The sequence below is a fragment of the Lepisosteus oculatus genome, chromosome 9 (assembly GCF_040954835.1).
Source record: "Lepisosteus oculatus isolate fLepOcu1 chromosome 9, fLepOcu1.hap2, whole genome shotgun sequence".
Lineage (NCBI taxonomy): Eukaryota > Metazoa > Chordata > Actinopteri > Semionotiformes > Lepisosteidae > Lepisosteus > Lepisosteus oculatus.
In genome coordinates this window covers 19,018,167-19,038,294 of record NC_090704.1, presented here as the reverse complement: position 1 = coordinate 19,038,294, position 20,128 = coordinate 19,018,167, and the positions used below count along the sequence as shown (strand labels likewise).

At 36.2% G+C, this 20,128-nt stretch overlaps 1 protein-coding gene across 2 annotated transcripts; it reads left to right on the top strand.

Moving 5' to 3' along the window:
* The first annotated feature begins 10,969 nt into the window (after positions 1 to 10,969).
* Positions 10,970 to 19,886, top strand: LOC138241195 (galectin-1-like). 2 transcript variants are annotated; one of them, XM_069194237.1, is made up of 5 exons: positions 10,970 to 11,044; positions 14,827 to 14,871; positions 16,122 to 16,201; positions 16,855 to 17,020; positions 19,575 to 19,886. In XM_069194237.1, the coding sequence occupies exons 2-5, from the start codon at positions 14,866 to 14,868 to the stop codon at positions 19,719 to 19,721; spliced, it is 399 nt and encodes a 132-aa protein (XP_069050338.1). In that variant the 5' UTR covers positions 10,970 to 11,044; positions 14,827 to 14,865; the 3' UTR covers positions 19,722 to 19,886. The 2 variants fall into 2 exon arrangements, with proteins under 2 accessions (XP_069050338.1, XP_069050339.1); XM_069194238.1 differs by having other exon boundaries at positions 10,980 to 11,024.
* The last annotated feature ends 242 nt before the right edge of the window (positions 19,887 to 20,128 follow it).

Below are 20,128 nucleotides of genomic sequence, written 5' to 3'. Positions count from 1 at the left end.
TATCTGGATAAGTAAACCCAATGTACTACATTGCATCTCGAGAATTCAATTATTTCCTCAACACAAGTTGATATCAATTCAATTCACATGAGTTTATTTACTATTGAGTAGCTACCTGATCCAGGCAGGCTGTAACATGTTTTATGCACATTTTATGTATTAATAAATGTATCTCGTTTATTGAATCTGTGTGTGTTCATTATTGATCGACTGATTTTCTAATAGCCATAACGAACCACCTCGTGATTGCTGCTACAATTAACAAATTGTCCTAGTAAATTCACAAAACCCCTACAAATGTATGGAATGAATAAAATTGCTCACATATAAACTTGAACTAAATGCTTACTCCAAGAACATTTAAGATGAAGACATGAAAAGGATATACAAAGAGTTAACAATAGTTTCTAGTTTTACTAGAAAAAAGTATGCACTGACAAGCCAGTTTACCAAATTTCCTTTCCTTTCTGTCTTCTGCAACACAGTTGGCTCATGCTCCAGTAATGTTCCTCAGTTCCAGATTGTAAATCTATTTGGAGAATATCATTTAGGCAAACAGATGCAGGCAATTTTTAGGAAAGCTGGGAGTATCGCTATTCGATGTAAGAATAGACCTTGCTGCCACCTACCAACAACCTGGCTCATTATATTTTGGCACATTTGCTCTCCTACTTATATACTCCAGTGATATTCTTTACAGCAGTCACAAACTGTATAGCTGATAAAAAGCAGAGCAGCTAACTAATTACGGGAGCTACATTTCTTTTAAAGAGACACATCTCTGTTTCCATCTGCAGTCAAGCAACATGCCCAACTGCATGTGGGTTACAAAAGCAGCTAAGCAGTACTGCAAACGTGGCAAAACATTTTGTGGTCAGATAAGAAAAAATTGAAACTTTTTGGTTTAAAAAGTGTTACATCTGATGTAAATCCAGCAGTGCATTGCTCTTTCAACACCATCCCTACTGTCAAGCATGGTGGTGGTAGCATTATGTTACAGTTCTGCTTCTGATCAACAGAAAAACTGAAAACTACTATCCACAAGACATCACCAAGCAAATTGAGAGATCCTGAGTAAATCTGCCAAGAGGAGTGGACAGAAATTGCATCAGACCTGTATATACTGTAAAGCTGGTACTTACCTGTGGCTGTTACTGCTGCTAATGGTGGTTATTTCAGCATATTTCAGTTTTATGTAACATTTACTGTAAGTTAACTAACACTTAAAAATCTTTAGTCTGAACGTTGACGTTTTGAATTAATATTAATTTAAAAATAATGCATATACTGTACAACCTTTTGTAATTTCATAAAACTGGACACTATAGTCACAATGATCTGAGTAATTTTTGAAGGCAATGTATACATATGTATACTGTTATTTCCATTTTATTCATTTATTCAAGTTCTGAAGTATTTTCAGTCAAACACAACTGAATCAGGAAATTATCGGAAAACAGTCTGTAATTATATTGTTTTAACACCTTATACATTATTCTTACTATTTCTACTTTGAAAGACAGAATAAAGAATTCCATAAATCCATGAAACAACAAATGACATTTTCTGTTGTTACATGTGAAAAAACCTCATGCAATCAAACCTACAAAGAACAGTCCATTTACAATGCAATGAAATTTACAATTGTAGAACAGGCTGACATTGAGGATACTCTGACTTATGATGTCACAAGGCTAAGGCAGTGCTGATGTCACTGCAGCACCTTCTATTGATGAGTAGCAACAGTTCTCACTAAAGTATAGTGACAAATTTGTAATATTGAGTGTTTTAAACACATATTACCACTATAGTCAAACTCCTCACTGGAGGCTAATGTAAAGTAGAAGCTTTTGCATGTTTGGGAGCACCTGATACATACAGTATAACACAAATTGGAAGGCATCATTCAATCACCACAACATAAACCTCGGTATTTATTACATTATCATCATACAGCCTCTCAACTAATGGGCAAAGGGAGTTCACAGTCGTTCAAACAAATTAACACAACAGATGTGCGTATAAATAAATATTATGAAAAGCAGTGTGTAACTGTGTAAAATACACATAAACCTTCATTATGAAACATTTGAATTTAAATACATTATTTATTACCTGTAAACCTCTTCAAACCCCTCCAATCTGATTTCCAACAACTTCAGTGACTGCTGTAACTGCCCTTGTTAAAGTCACTAATGATCTTCTATTGACTTCTGATTTTTGTTCTCTTTATTGTTCTTGATCTCAGTGCTGCTTTTGACACTATTAACCATGATATTTTGCTTTATCGTCTTCAGACTGTGTTTAGAATTTCTGACACTGCTCTTAAATGGTTCAAATCTTACCTCACTGATTGTTGTCACTTCGTCTCTCTTGGTAAATTTATCTCTGAAATTGTCTGGTATTCTTCAGGGCTCTATTGTATGGTCTAAACTATCATTTCTATGCTGATGATACTCAAATCTACATCCATATTAAACTTGATAGTGATGTGGCTGTCTCTGTTCTCTCTAATCACATCTCTGACAAAAACATTGATGACCTCAGACTTCCTTAACTGTGACAAGACTGAAGTCATGCTTATTGCTCCCCCATCAACTTTGTAAAGCCAATGCAGTATCCCTGTATGTGGATGGTACTATACTTAAGCTTCAGTCAAAATTGAAAAACTAGGGGATGATATTTGATTCAGGCTTGACATTTGACCCACGTATTGTCAAAACATCATTCTTTCAACTCTATGTCCTATGTTATCACTAACTGTTGCTGGAAAGCTGGTCAACACATGTGTGTTCTCTCTAATTGACTACTGTAATGTGCTACTCACTGGGGTTTCTAAATCCTCATTGAACTAACTCCACTATGTCCAAAACTTGGCAGCCAGAATCCTGAACAGTTCTAGTGCAACTGATCACATTACTCCTGTCCTGGAGTCCTTGCACTGCCTTCCTGTTGACTTCAAAATTGTAATGCTCACTTATAAGGCTCTGCATGGCTTGGCACCTCAGTACCTGTCTGAGTTATTGTCATCCTACTCCCCACCTTGCAACCTTCACTCTTCTAATTCTGTTCTTATTCTGTCCCCTAAGCCTGTCTACACTCTGGATGACAGAGCCTCTTCCCATTATGCCCCAAAGCACCTTCTCTTACCTCTTTCAAATTTAAACTCAAAACCTTCTTTTTTAGAAGGCCCTTTACATAACTGGTTCTTTTATATACCCCTTTGCTATATGTACCCCGTGTCCCCATCTACTATCTCCTCCCTTTGGGCTGAGTATTGATTGCCTTGATTAGAATGGTGTAGGTTGTACAGTACTTACTACAGTACACATCCGGCTAAGCAGTTTATTATCAGCTATTCAATAGATTGTCATTAATTCTTCACATCCTGTTGTGTTTTTATCACCTTTAGCTTTCTATTACAAATGTCCTAATTCATTCACATTCATTCACATTTTATTGATTAAATGTATTTTCCAAGCTATTTACGGAAAATAATATTGCAAAATAAGTTTTTCCAGTCAGGTACTTTTTCAGCATTTTAATTAAAGTTATCCAGCTAATTTGTGTATTCAATACATTAATTAGCTAATGCTTAGTAGCAGCCTGGGGTTTTTGGGTGACCAGAATGTTAGGCCTCTGAAATGCCTTGTCTGTAAATACTGTACCTAGCGTAACCTGTGAGTTGTATGTTTTGTGTTGTGTAGTTTAGTTTGTGTCTTGTTATTGTAATATATATTTGTTTATCCAAGTGTGTCTGGATTATTACTCCTCTCTGGTTCAATACATATTTGTGGGTCTGGTATTATTCGTTATGATCATGCTGTTAATATATATATATAACTTGACAATGAGAGTAAATATGTTTTCTGGGATCTTTTTGCCTATCTTTCTCAGAATCCTTGAAAATCCATTTTGCCTTTATTGTGTGACCTTTAAAATTCAAATAATCACACCTTTAAACCTCACTCTGCCGTGCTGTAGGTGCAGACTTAGCAAAGTGAATGCAAACTCTACACGGTGATGCATGAAGTAGGCCCATTTGTTCATAATCTGTCAATTTGAAAATAAAAAAATCATGCCTTAAAACTTCAACAGTAAAATTCAGAAGCAGCTATAATTACATAACAAGGTGACATACAATAAGTATTGCCAAAGCATTAACAGGAAATGTTGCAGGACAGTGCATTTAACAGCATGAATTAGATAAAAGGGACATATACAAATTGCATACAGTCTACAGGACAGACAGTTTTATATGTGGGAAAATGCCTTAATTTAAGTGGAAAATAAAACAAATTTCACAATATGAACAGTAGTCTATACTGAAAGACATGGTGATTTATAGTAGATCCCTTATTTTGTGAAAGATTGCTATGTGCTAGACTGCAGTTTAAGCTGTATCTTTGTGCTCCCTACGCATATTTTAATGTGCAAAGGAACAAGTAATAGGATTATTCCATGCTGAAAAGAGAAGAAACAAAACACAACATTTCGGCATTGGAACCTTCTTCATGTGTGAGCAGGCCTTTGCTGAGGAGGGATTGCTCATCCTGTGAAAGCGAAAGGTCAGATGGTATAGTCACAACAAGGTTAGGATTGGTGAAGTTGTTACGGGTGCTGATGGCTTTCTTCTGTAGAAGATGTTTTTTTATCCTTCTCTGTAGTGAGAAACTGGTAGAGTTTGGATTGAGAGATCTAATGAGGTCAGTTATAAAGGGAAGATGACGTGGAGCTGTCAGCCGTAGAAATTCTTTAGCCTCTTTGATGTTGTTGTCGGAAAGGATAATCTGTTTATTACTCTGGGTGGTATCAGAGTCAAAAGAAAAAGTGCAAAATTTCAGACAAAATCCTTTAGGAATAAATGATATTATGTCGACGACATCTGTAAAGGAATAGAAGGTGGTTAGAAAGCCTGGTCTTGGAACAGATAGCTGCAAAGAGACAGAATGCTGGTTTAGTAAGAGAGGGGGGCAAGTGACCCAGGGAGGAAGAGAAGGAATGATGAAAAGATCTAGAAAAAGATTTGGAGGAAGTCATGGTGGGTTGCAGCAGATGTAGGTTGAAGTAGTTCAGGTGGGTAGCTGCGTCAGCATGCATAGGCTGCAAAGGAACAAGTAATAGGTTTATTCCAGGCTGAAAAGAGAGGAAAGAAAACACAACATTTCAGCCGTGGAGCCTTCTTCAGGTGTATTTTAATGTGTGAGAGTGTGGGAAATCAGAAAATGTCTGTTTTTATTCTACAAAAGTTTTGTCTCAGTTTGGGGTACTTCACCACAGTCACCTATTCTGCAAGGGTGAAGTCTCATTCGAAGTCTTCAATTTCTTTGTTGTGAATTGTTTAGCTCTTAAAGAGCCTCTGCACACATTTAATGAGAAAACCTGATCATTGCTATTTTATTTTGTACTTGTCTCATTAACTGAACACATTTTAGTCATATACAGTATATTGCAGATTTTTGGATTATCTGTTGAATAATGAGTATTTTTCAAATGACAATGAGTAAAAATACATTTTCCAATATCTTGTAAAATTTCTTCCTTAAAACTCTTAAAAGATCATTTCAGCATCTCTGTGACCATTAAAATTAAAATTTTTACGTCCTGTAACATTACAATTCTGACTCAACAGTACTGTCAGTGCTGACTTAACAAAGTGAATCCAAACACTGCCGTCTACTCAAGGATAAAACACATGCACTAAAGAGGCCCATTTGTTTTTAATCTGTTTCTTAGATATTTAAATAACCATGCCTTAAACCTAAATATTCAAATTCAAAAGTAGATCTTTAGGCATGACAAGTTGACACTAGTACTGTCAAATGCTTTAATAGAAAGAGTAGCAGAACGGGCACAATAGGACATCACAGGTTTTATACAAACATTTTCAGGACATTTACATTTAATTAGGACACAAAAAGCAAACAAATGACAGTACTAATTTATATTAAGTGACATAAGGACAGACACAAATGAAATGAGACCATTTGTACCATCTTGCCCTCTTAGAAGCTAAATTAGATTCATATTTTGTCCAGACGTGTCCTAAAAGTTCCCAGAATTCTGGTATTGGCCACCTGGCAGCATATCTTAAAAGTGCCATTGGGGAAGTCTGTTCCAGGTATTCACTACTCTTTGAGTGAAGGAAATGGTTATTTAAAGTTGATTTCTCATCTTGTCACAGTATTATAAATTTAATGCGTGAGAGTATCCGTGCGAAGGCAGGAATCCTGCCGATTAAACTGGGGTAGAAAGTATGGGGTGAGTATTGATTGCCTTGATTAGAATGGTGTAGGTTGTACAGTACTTACTACAGTACACATCCGGCTAAGCAGTTTATTATCAGCTATTCAATAGATTGTCATTAATTCTTCACATCCTGTTGTGTTTTTATCACCTTTAGCTTTCTATTACAAATGTCCTAATTCATTCACATTCATTCACATTTTATTGATTAAATGTATTTTCCAAGCTATTTACGGAAAATAATATTGCAAAATAAGTTTTTCCAGTCAGGTACTTTTTCAGCATTTTAATTAAAGTTATCCAGCTAATTTGTGTATTCAATACATTAATTAGCTAATGCTTAGTAGCAGCCTGGGGTTTTTGGGTGACCAGAATGTTAGGCCTCTGAAATGCCTTGTCTGTAAATACTGTACCTAGCGTAACCTGTGAGTTGTATGTTTTGTGTTGTGTAGTTTAGTTTGTGTCTTGTTATTGTAATATATATTTGTTTATCCAAGTGTGTCTGGATTATTACTCCTCTCTGGTTCAATACATATTTGTGGGTCTGGTATTATTCGTTATGATCATGCTGTTAATATATATATATAACTTGACAATGAGAGTAAATATGTTTTCTGGGATCTTTTTGCCTATCTTTCTCAGAATCCTTGAAAATCCATTTTGCCTTTATTGTGTGACCTTTAAAATTCAAATAATCACACCTTTAAACCTCACTCTGCCGTGCTGTAGGTGCAGACTTAGCAAAGTGAATGCAAACTCTACACGGTGATGCATGAAGTAGGCCCATTTGTTCATAATCTGTCAATTTGAAAATAAAAAAATCATGCCTTAAAACTTCAACAGTAAAATTCAGAAGCAGCTATAATTACATAACAAGGTGACATACAATAAGTATTGCCAAAGCATTAACAGGAAATGTTGCAGGACAGTGCATTTAACAGCATGAATTAGATAAAAGGGACATATACAAATTGCATACAGTCTACAGGACAGACAGTTTTATATGTGGGAAAATGCCTTAATTTAAGTGGAAAATAAAACAAATTTCACAATATGAACAGTAGTCTATACTGAAAGACATGGTGATTTATAGTAGATCCCTTATTTTGTGAAAGATTGCTATGTGCTAGACTGCAGTTTAAGCTGTATCTTTGTGCTCCCTACGCATATTTTAATGTGCAAAGGAACAAGTAATAGGATTATTCCATGCTGAAAAGAGAAGAAACAAAACACAACATTTCGGCATTGGAGCCTTCTTCATGTGTGAGCAGGCCTTTGCTGAGGAGGGATTGCTCATCCTGTGAAAGCGAAAGGTCAGATGGTATAGTCACAACAAGGTTAGGATTGGTGAAGTTGTTACGGGTGCTGATGGCTTTCTTCTGTAGAAGATGTTTTTTTATCCTTCTCTGTAGTGAGAAACTGGTAGAGTTTGGATTGAGAGATCTAATGAGGTCAGTTATAAAGGGAAGATGACGTGGAGCTGTCAGCCGTAGAAATTCTTTAGCCTCTTTGATGTTGTTGTCGGAAAGGATAATCTGTTTATTACTCTGGGTGGTATCAGAGTCAAAAGAAAAAGTGCAAAATTTCAGACAAAATCCTTTAGGAATAAATGATATTATGTCGACGACATCTGTAAAGGAATAGAAGGTGGTTAGAAAGCCTGGTCTTGGAACAGATAGCTGCAAAGAGACAGAATGCTGGTTTAGTAAGAGAGGGGGGCAAGTGACCCAGGGAGGAAGAGAAGGAATGATGAAAAGATCTAGAAAAAGATTTGGAGGAAGTCATGGTGGGTTGCAGCAGATGTAGGTTGAAGTAGTTCAGGTGGGTAGCTGCGTCAGCATGCATAGGCTGCAAAGGAACAAGTAATAGGTTTATTCCAGGCTGAAAAGAGAGGAAAGAAAACACAACATTTCAGCCGTGGAGCCTTCTTCAGGTGTATTTTAATGTGTGAGAGTGTGGGAAATCAGAAAATGTCTGTTTTTATTCTACAAAAGTTTTGTCTCAGTTTGGGGTACTTCACCACAGTCACCTATTCTGCAAGGGTGAAGTCTCATTCGAAGTCTTCAATTTCTTTGTTGTGAATTGTTTAGCTCTTAAAGAGCCTCTGCACACATTTAATGAGAAAACCTGATCATTGCTATTTTATTTTGTACTTGTCTCATTAACTGAACACATTTTAGTCATATACAGTATATTGCAGATTTTTGGATTATCTGTTGAATAATGAGTATTTTTCAAATGACAATGAGTAAAAATACATTTTCCAATATCTTGTAAAATTTCTTCCTTAAAACTCTTAAAAGATCATTTCAGCATCTCTGTGACCATTAAAATTAAAATTTTTACGTCCTGTAACATTACAATTCTGACTCAACAGTACTGTCAGTGCTGACTTAACAAAGTGAATCCAAACACTGCCGTCTACTCAAGGATAAAACACATGCACTAAAGAGGCCCATTTGTTTTTAATCTGTTTCTTAGATATTTAAATAACCATGCCTTAAACCTAAATATTCAAATTCAAAAGTAGATCTTTAGGCATGACAAGTTGACACTAGTACTGTCAAATGCTTTAATAGAAAGAGTAGCAGAACGGGCACAATAGGACATCACAGGTTTTATACAAACATTTTCAGGACATTTACATTTAATTAGGACACAAAAAGCAAACAAATGACAGTACTAATTTATATTAAGTGACATAAGGACAGACACAAATGAAATGAGACCATTTGTACCATCTTGCCCTCTTAGAAGCTAAATTAGATTCATATTTTGTCCAGACGTGTCCTAAAAGTTCCCAGAATTCTGGTATTGGCCACCTGGCAGCATATCTTAAAAGTGCCATTGGGGAAGTCTGTTCCAGGTATTCACTACTCTTTGAGTGAAGGAAATGGTTATTTAAAGTTGATTTCTCATCTTGTCACAGTATTATAAATTTAATGCGTGAGAGTATCCGTGCGAAGGCAGGAATCCTGCCGATGAATCTGGGGTAGAAAGTATCTTTGGCCTGTTTGAATACAACTCAGCCAGACTGGTCTGTGTTTATTTCTGTCATGCTGGCACATGTCTCTGGGACTCCTGCTTTCCCTGGTCTGTGACACTCTCCCCCTCCAGGCTGTGGTCAATTTTTATTTTTTCAGAGTTTGTCTCAGTTTTCTCTTTAGACATCTATTCTGCAAGACCTACTCTTGAGAATTGTAGTATTCAAGTATTATTTATGACACACTATTATTAATACTGTACTAAGAACCTCTCAAGAAATTAACCCAATAATTATAAGTATTATACCCTTGCCACCAAATTATGTCAAACAATGATCTTTGCCAGCTTATTGCAAAAGTAGAAGTGCTTTGTATACTGTATTTTCATAATACCAGATTTCAGAAGATGTAACAGGATTTAAATTACCTGTACATTAGCTTACTGTACATAGAGTTAAGGAAAGTAGAGATTGCACCTAAGGAGTGAATACTGATTGGTGTGAAGTAATTAGTGGTGTACCACAATCAGTATTAGGGATTCATACAAGGAAAACTGAACTTTTTAATTTATACGAATGATCAAAGGTCCAGAGTTAAACTGTTAAAGTTTTCAGTTAATATCATATTAGGATGATGAGCAAACACTGTAGAAGTAGCAAATGGAAATCAAATAGGTTTTTGCATTAAGTTGGTAAAATGTAAACTATATATACACAATGGGAAGCACTGAGAAGAGGCTACCTATTCAAAACTGAGATATTTACGGTATGGTGACAAGTTACTTGCATATTTCAGACAATATGGGAAAGTAAATTATATGTTAAGATATACAGTATACTGTAATTGAAAGCACAGAATTGATATCAAGAATGGCATGATAAAATTGTATAACACACTTCAATGGCCTCACAGAAAATTCTGTAGACTATTGGTTACCGTATTATAGAAATTTTATTGATGCTCTGGAATGAGTCCAGAGGAGAAAACCAGTTAACTAAACAGTTTAAGGGAAAATCCTACACTGACAGGCTGAAGTAAATGAATGTTTTTTGTCTTGAACAGGCAATATTACAGTGCTGTTTGATACAAATATTCCAAATCCTCAAAGGCATTGACAGAGTCAACCCAACAGATTTCTAGAGGGAAGTATATTTATAACTAAAAACAGGAGACACTTCTTTATCCTAAAATTTATGGGAGGATGGAATAAGCTATTAAGCCATGTTGTTGAAACTGGTATTCTGGATTCCTTCAAAAAACAGCGGGATGAGATCAGTTATCTACCAAATGGATAGATGGAATGAATTTCCGTCTCCCATTTGTATCATTTCGCATGTTCTTTCATTCTGCCCATCAGAAGTTGTACATTAAGATGATGTACACACTCGAAGAAGGCTCCACAACCGAAACGTTGTGTTTTCTTCTTCTCTTTTCTGCATGGAATGTTCAGCATGTCCCTTTGCAGCCTTCGCATGCTGACGCAGCTACCCACCTGAACTACATTAAGATAATGTACTGTTAACCAGTTCCCCTTGTAATTCAATAATAAATTAGTCACAACTGCTTTACAAGAGAAATTAAGGGATGACAGGAGAGGTTGTGGCATGAAGAAATTGGGTGGGGCTGGAAGCACAAAGTTCAGCCAATAATCACAGATGTTACCAAAAAAGGTAGAAAAAGTATTGGGATCCAGAGTTCCAGCACTGTATAAATAATGTAGAAACAGAAGTACCTGAACAACCACTTGAGGGACCTGGAACCACATTTGGAAGAAGCTTTCAGGAGCTCAGAACTGTGAGTGATTCTTCTCATAGGTAAAAGCATTAATGTTAATTATAGTAAGTAACCTCTCTCTTGCAATTGACTCGTGTGGGGGCCTGATCCCTGAGGTGACTGCTGCCTTTTCACTGGGGGGACTTGGTTGTTAGGCTTCCTGCCTGGTGTCCTGCTGGGTTTTGGTTTGACGATGTAAGGAAAGACAGAATGATTAAACTATATTCAAGTCTTCAAGTGTATTATATTATTATATTTTGATGGTGATCTTTTTAAAATAAAATAAAGAGATTAGACATTATTAAAATGACTATATAAAGATATCATAATTCTGGTTATATTATTATGTGACACCAGAAAATTCCATATATTGCAGAAGTTCTTAACAATAAGCATCTGACAGTTTAACTCTCCTGGTTCATTGAGGTAAACATAATATTATTTATTCGATTTGGTGCCTTTCATGGTACATCATATCGGGATATTGTATAATACAGCAATCCAACAAAAGAGACAGGTATACTGTGAATAAAACATGATGCAGAGACCTGTATTCCATAGTAAATTGCTAGTTGCTACTGTATGTAAAAGCTAATTATTTTAGTTTTATAGTCATAGTAGTGATTTACTTTTATTTACCCATAGTATCTAAATTTTAATAAAGTGATAAAAATGATGATGATGGTACTTTGCATGAACATTGCATCTACTGTATACTACTTTTTTAAAAGTGATTATGTTTTATATAAGAGTATACGTCAGCAAAAACTGCAAAAAAATATCCAAAACTAACATACTGTATACTGATTGCAAAAGTATTCACAACAGAATTCATGAGCTAATACTTTGGCAGAAACACCGTTGGCAGCAATATATTGTAGAAAGAATGCTGTATTAATTCTTAATATTATGATAGTGAGTTACTTTTATTTACCTGTGATACCTGCTATGTTCTGAAAAATTACAGTGATAGTAATTTGCATGGGTCTTGTATTGAATTGCCCACATTTTCATATTTTTCTGTAGACTGTTGTAAAGTGCACCAGATGGGATACGGTCAAAAGCATGTACTATAGTGACTGTTAGCCCTTGAAATTGCAGAAGTCTTAAATAAACAGGCTTTCATTTTCACAACTTTAATTCATTGTCAGTTTTTTTCTTTTTTATCTCAATATTTTTTAACATTGTGATGAAGAGGATCATTATACTGAAGTGAAAAGAGAGACTAAAAGATAGAAGACAGAATAGTGACATTCTCGCAATGATCAAATTCAATGCTATTCTTGAAGAGTTTAGTGAAGAGTGTGACAGCTTATAGTTTGAAATCCTTCCAAACTTTCTTTTACAGTAGTTGTGTATGGCTTGCCCAAAGAAGTATTGACAGTCCTCAACTGCCATCATACTGTCTTCAAGAGTTCTGGAAATTAATGCTTTTTAGCAGACCATCTCCTTCCTTAATCTGAGCATGAAACGGTTTACCTGCTAAGCCAAACACAATTCTTGATTTATCTTCTTCTAAAGGACCTTACAGTACTGGCCAGCTGCCTGCAACATGTGATGCCCTATCATAGTCATTTTTCTAGAGGAAAATCAAATATAAGTAGCACATCTTTTAGCAAGTTATTGAGTGCCTACTACAGTAAATAGTGTCTGATGAGTAGTAAAAGCTGAAAAATATTTATCCTATATGAGGATTCTTGTTAATGCAAAAGCATGACAAAACCTTTCTTTAACACTAAATGTGATTCTGCTTCAGGGTTAACCTTAGAATTTCTTTTCAACAAAGCTTTTCGGCACTCCACGTCACCATATGTTTAAATAAACCTACCATTTTACTCATCCTGGATCCAACATTTTGGTAATATCTCTCTATTGTCTATTTGGTAATGATAGTTACCAAATAGCAGCACATAGTACCACCCAGACTCTATCTGTCTTAAATTACAGTGGCCACATGTTGTGTTTTCTCTGGGCATCCAGGCTTTATTGTCTGAAAACTGGTTTAAATGGCCAGTGGGATGTCAATTGCCCGCCCAGGACATCTGTCCCTTGGAAGAACTGGTTACTCAATAAGGCTAACTGATGGTAGGACTGTGAGAGCATTTCTCTCTTGCAGATAGACATGTACTTACTGTATTACAAAACCATTTCTTAACTCTTTATGAAAATTCAGAAGCAAAAAAATGTACAAAATAAGTTAACAAAATATGTATTATATTTAACTTTAACAAAATAAGTTAAATATAATAATATAAATTGTTAACTTATTTAACTGTTAATAAGTTCACGGTTTAACTGTTTTTATAGTGTGCAACCTGCTCAGTGTATTTATTATATATGCTCTTGCCATATCACACTGGCCAGTACCGTTATGGCACTTAACCAGATGAATAATAGGACCCTATGTGGTGACTAATAGATCTCAAGAAAGCAAGGGGAGTTAGAAACAAAATTTGAGTGTAGTTGAGTGCAGTTCAAGAGTCGTGGTCAAAGACAGCTGCGCTGGTCAGAAAGCCAGAGGTTCAGAAGCCAATTAATCTCGGAACAGAGATGAGGAGCTCCACTTGGTGAAAAACCAATACTGAGCGTTGAGGTGAAGGTGTTGAGGGCTTAAGCATTCTGGGATGTAGTGGGTGCGGTGATGAAGGAAAGATCTGATTGGTTTATTAGTTAATGCAACAGCGTTTGCAGGAATTGGAAAAGGCTGGAGTCTGATTTGGAACAATAGGGGGTTGTTTGTGTGTCTGAGGCAAACAGTCCAAGGGAGTCAGAGGCGAATTCCATGAATGTTCCAATGTCCATAATTGGGAAATCCATCCAGACACAGACAAACAGAGTTAAAAGCCGGAGCGGGATCCGGCGCAGGGTCGGGGAAATAAAAGGGGGGTCACGGGACCACACGTTCCCTAATCCAGAAGGTCAGGACGCCATGATGAAGACTGTGCCGTAGAGTCGCTCCTGGATTCGCTGACAGGCGGGCTTCCGGGCATCCATATTCCAAAGCTGAGCCTAGGTTGGCAGGAACTCTGGCTTATATAGCACGGTGGGTTAGAACCGGAGGCAGGTGTAGGAGATCAGTACAATACAAGGAAGGGATGAAGCGTCCTTAAGAGGAGGGGTTTACGAGCATGACACTGGCATCTTGGTCAAATTTCCCATTGGTCTGTGAAGTGTTTTGAGTGGAGTGTCCATTATTATTATTTAGAAGGCAGCTTATCATTTATTTTGGCCTCTGTGGGTATTATTTAAGAGTTTAATACTCAGTAGCAGTCTGGGGTTTTCTAGGTGATTATGATGTTAGGCCTCTGTAATGCCTTGTCTGCATATACTACAGTATAAATATAGTACCTTGTTTGTTATCTGTTGATGTAGTGTGTAGTGTAGTGCTTGTATTGATATTGTTAATGAACATCTGTTTAACTAAGTGTGCCCAATGTATTACTCTTTTCACCAAAGATGTGCCAGAGAACCAAGAATTCTCCTGCCTCTACTTATACTTACCACTCGGGTATATTCTGGAGAAATCACTTACAAGTTGGGGGTTATGAATATTGATATCACTATTTTTGTAACCCCCTATTTGTAACAATTGATTGTTTTTTTTGTTGTCATTCTCTAAAGCTTTTTGAGAATCCACCTTTAAAGGGCTACATAAAACAAGTTATTATTATTTCTGGCTTCCTGAGTTAATGCAATGTTATCTTGATTTACCACAGTAAAGATAGACTTTTTAATTTGCACAAATAAGGGTCTGTAAATCCTGTATGTTTCGCCTTATTATTGTTATATGAATAATCACCAAATCTCTCTTTCTCCACTAGAGGATTCCTGCTTAGTCGCCTTTTTAATCCATTACAGCAAAATGTCGGTAAGATGAGCAATATTTAAAATTTTTATAGTACATCTGTTTCATAATAAACGACAGTTCTTTACTGCCTGATCAATCCCTAATACTGTAAAACTCTTTGAGATTGGTGTTCAAATATATGTGTCCCTGCTAAATAAAACCAGGGTTCTTTAAAATACAGAATTTCACAGATGTGTCTGAACATGACATTTAATGGTTACTTCAACATTGTAGTCACTGTGTATAGTTAAAATGTATATATATATAATTATATATTTTATATATATATATTCTTCTACTAATATTTCATCATGTAGAGAAAAAGTGCTTGTGTTATTCCAATATTTCAAAGAGTTTAAAAAAGGGCAGTAACTCTGTGCTGATTTACTGATTCAGCTGTGACCATTTCCTCACATGGGCATGAAAATATTTCTGTTATTGCAGAAACATGCAGCTAGCCTGGATTCAACTTCTGGGGTTCAACTTCAGTTTGGGTATAGGTGTGCAATGATCTATAATTATGTAGATTAAATTAGTAAACCAGGTAAATTTGTAGATGATGCAAAAATAGTAGTGAAAAATAGAAGTTACTGAGAGACAAAATCATTTAGATAGCTGTGTATGCTTCACTGTTCTTCTTTACACTGAGAGTTACTGTATGATTGTCTGGAATAGGATTCCCAATGCAATTATTGACATGAGACCAAAACTCTGGGCAAGTTTAAGACATAGTTAGATGAAGTTTTAGTTCAGTTAAGTAATTAATTTACTAAGTGACCAAGATAGGCTGAATGATCTCCTCTCATTTGCTTCTTTTATTATGTTCTTCTTCAAAGGAATCAATTTGTCTTGTACACATTTTATAATGCTGGGGGATAACAGAATACCTAGATAAGTTTATGTCTAATTTAAAAAATATTTGATTTTCTATCTTGTATATCTGGTTAAAAAACACAGGGTCTCATTTGGGGTAAAAATTTGAACATAACCCTTTAGGATACTTTACATTTTATAAGATTAATTATACAATTAGGGCAGCCTTGAAGCCCAAGTCACAAAAAAGTTTCGGTATTACAAACAAAAGGAAAATAGATGAAGTGAAAATGAATAAACTGAAAACAATATTTCCATCATTACTTTTTATGCAAAAATTGCCTATGTTTAAAGCTCATTCTTCATACTGTATATACAAATGTGCATTAGAAGGATGAATAATTACACAGACTTAAAATCTTGATGTAGACCACTTGCTGTGTGTGATATCTTGACAGGTGTTTTCGGTGACAAATGCAGTCGTTAAAGAAGGCACCGTCATCAGAATTGAGGGGAAGATAGCTCCAGATGCTGACGCGTATGTTACTGATTCATGTTTGTTTAATTAAGTACCTAGAGCTCTGAGGGAGAAAGGGATATCTCTGATACTTCACAACAGAGTGCAGATTGCACACATTCATAAAACACCTTTAGTTCCTTTTTAAGAATATCCTGAAAGCAACTCTCAAGTGTCTCAACTAGTGAAGGTGCTTGCCTGAAAACACACTTTTTTAAAATTAGTGAATACAAAAATGGGTGGATATAACATTAAGTAACTGCTGATTCTATTTTATATTAAATAGTGTATAATGATACCAATCCTGCACTGAGAGAATTAGATTAGATCAATAATCATAATACAAGTTAAAATGTAGCCTGAAACTCACATTAGTAACTTTCTATTAAAATTCTTGCCATCCTGTTTCTTTCAGTTCTGGGTATAAAACTCAGTGATTTCCCCAGTCCTGCCGAGCAATATTAAATGGCAGCTTAAGGATTGTTACTAAATTTCAGTAAGATATTAACAGTTTTTCACACCTAGAGATCATCAGTTATTGAATACTGAAGAGGCTCAAAGGCAGAGCTATAGTGAAAGAGGAGGGAAAGTGAAGACGTATCTTAGGAATTGGGAATAGGGAGTAATATACTGACAGATACAATGTTATTGATCTGCACTAATTTTATCCTCAGATTCAGTGTTAACCTGGGGAGTGATTCAGAGAACATTGCACTGCACTTCAATCCCCGTTTCCAAGACGATGGTGGTGTAATTGTCGTCAATTCAATGTCCAAGGGGAGCTGGCAAGCAGAGCAGATTGAAAAGGCCTTCCCTTTCAAGAAAGGAACTGTCACAGAGGTAAGAGATAGAGATACTATAAGTCAGGTTCTCTTATCACCAGTGTCTCTCTTTATCTCACTGAAGTCAGTGAAGCCCATGTTTGAGGTGTTTCCCTCCTCTCTCCTCTAACCCAGGCAAGCCCGCTTTGATATCACCCTGTCTCTATAGACAGGTGGTGACAGGCCCAGATGTGGTCATCCTACCCGAGAAAATGTGCTATAAGTATGTAGGTTGCCTGAAAAAAAATTCTAAAATTCTAAAATGTTTATTAAGCACAATTACTGCATATATTAGTTGTGCAGTAGTGCAAATTCAAAGGTTTAGTTTATATCTGTTTCTAAAAGAATATTATTTGGTATACTTCATCTACGTGCAATGGAGATGTTTTTGTAGGGTTTGTGTAAATGTGTCCAGAATTTTCTGATTTATGGTTTATGATTTTTTTAATTAAACCTTTTCTTGTCTTAATATAATTTAACAAGCAGAGACTTAAAGAAACCACTTAAAGAAAAGGTTACAACAAAGCATAGTTAAAAAAGGAAATTAGAAAGGTGAAGAAAGGAATATTGCAATGTGGGCTACAATAAATACTTTCTTCAAGTACCAGAATAGCAATTAGTATGGAATTTACTTCCATCAATGGAATCTGAATCCACCTAAAAATACAATATAGTTCAGTTTAGGCTGTTTAGAGCCAACATTAAATATACATTGAAAGATTTATTGCACTTTTTCTCCGATTTCTTGGAAAGTAGGGGTCTTCATATAGAAAAGGCATTATCCATATATATACTCATGGAAAAAAGAAACGCAGCAATTCCCCTCTTCCACACTCTGGCCCTACTGTCTGTGTGGAACAGGCTAAAGAGTGACTCATCCATGAAGAGGACCTGATGCCACTGCTGATGAGTTCATGGCAGCCTCTGTCTGGCCCAAACCAGTCGTGTGTGACATCTAGGAGGTGTGAGAAAAGTGCCTCTGGCCTTGCTCTAAGTTGACACCTTCTCTGCAATTGGGACACATTGGGGCGGCTTACTCCATAGTGGCTGGCAACGCCGGCACATGACATGCCTGCCTGCAGCATGCCAATGGCCCTCTCCCTTGTTTCTGGTGACATTCGAGGCATTATGGAATGCACAGAAAACTGACTAAGTGTGGCCTTTTTCTTGCAGTGACCTACAGTAAGCTTTGAATTAAAACCTTTTTAAAGATGTCTTGATCAGGCATTGTTACACCTCGTTGGGTAAAAGTGCACCTAACGAGCTTTCGTGTGACTGGCAAGTTGCAATGCCTCACTGCACAAGCTGTATTGCTGGTCAGAGGGCTTAAAACAAATTGAGTCCTTTTTGTGAAAGTACATACAGTAAGCTATAACTAGTATTCTCATTTCAGAAAATGTTGTGTTTCTATTTCCATCAGTATACATACTGTACAGCTGCACCTGTTGAGTTCAGTGAGTTTTAAGTTTCCATTGCAATTTGTGTTACAAAGTAAAAAAAATACGTTGTTGAGTTATGCAAATGGATTCTTCTATTACACATGCATTTTAATTAAGGCATGAGATATCCATTCACCCATTTTCTAACCACTTCATCCAATTCAGGGTCGCAAGGAGCTTGAGCCTATTATGGCAAGCAATGGGTGCGAGACAGAATACACCTTGGATGGGATGCAAGTCCATCACAGGGAACACACAGAAACAAACACAGACCTATACTCACAACAGGGCCAATTTTCCTTGAACCCTACTAGTGGGACTCTGGGAAGAAACCCAGGGCCCCAGCACTGTGAGGCAGAAATGATAACCACTACACCACCATGCTGCCTTGCATGGGATATCCTTTATATTTCAAATACAACTCCTTAAATTGCATGTTGGCCTGTTGGCATGAGGCTGGATTAACCTTAGACAGGTCTGTTGCAGCACAATTTCTAGTCTAGTCGTGGTATCTCACGACAAAAGCAGAAGTGAAGCAAAATAACACAAAAGGTGCTTGCTGTGATGTAAAAAGAATGCACAGGTTTTGCAAATTGTATGGAAAAATACATGGAATGAAACATCGTATGGTGTATTGAAAAGGCACTGCTTTTTACTGCATTTATATTTATATTCACACAGTGAACATAAACAAAAGGATTTTGAAAATGACACCACTTAGAATACTAATACAAGTACTAAAATAATACATTTTGCAACATTTCACTGCAAGGAGTTTAGTTGGGAACTGATAAATTATCTTTACCCTCATCAGAAAATGTAATGCAATAGGCACATTGTTAATAGATCTGGGTTCAACGTCGTACCGATGTTTCATTCCAGCAGGCACCGTAATCTACTATAAAATCATACATATAATTTTAAATACTGAGAGAGCGCTGTTTAACTTAGAACTAAAGTTCAGATTATCTGTTCACTTTTATTTCTGTATACAGTTTAGAATTCCTTATTTTATTTCTGTACATTTCAAGTTTTAGTTATTTGGCCTTCAACTATTTATCACTTTATTTATAAGCAAATAATTTCCTTCGTAATGAGCTGCTGACTGATTCCTTTTTTTCTTTCTCTCTTTAGTTAAAAGTGAGAGTGAAGAGAGATATGTTTGTGGTGGAGGGTCCTCACAATCTAAAGGTGGAATTTCGTGACCGTCTGCATCTGCCATCAATAACCACTATCTTTATTATTGGGAAATTCAACCTCACTGCCTATGATATCCATTAACCTCCTGACAACACAATGGTGCTGTGCCCACCCTTTAATTCCTTCTGCTTCTTAATGTCACTTCTGCTTCCTTAACTTGGCCAGGTAGTCATTTCTCAACCAAAAGGGTTTTAGACACAAATGTCTTTGGAAAAATCCTGGAAAACAATAAATCACTAAAACACCTCATTGTTTCGAGTGCCTTGTTCTCCTAATATATCTTTGGTGTTAATTCTTAAATTAGGGGAGATCCCATGATGCTGTGTGAGCTGGCTCAGTGAAGAAAACACCTGATAATTGAAAACTATGGCAGAATTAGATAAAGCTGGACTGATTGAGTCTTTAGCGTTCACAGTAAGCGGAATTCCATGTGATGGGGAAGAACTGTTATAACTTGTTGAGAAATGAAGAACTCTTCTCCTGATCTG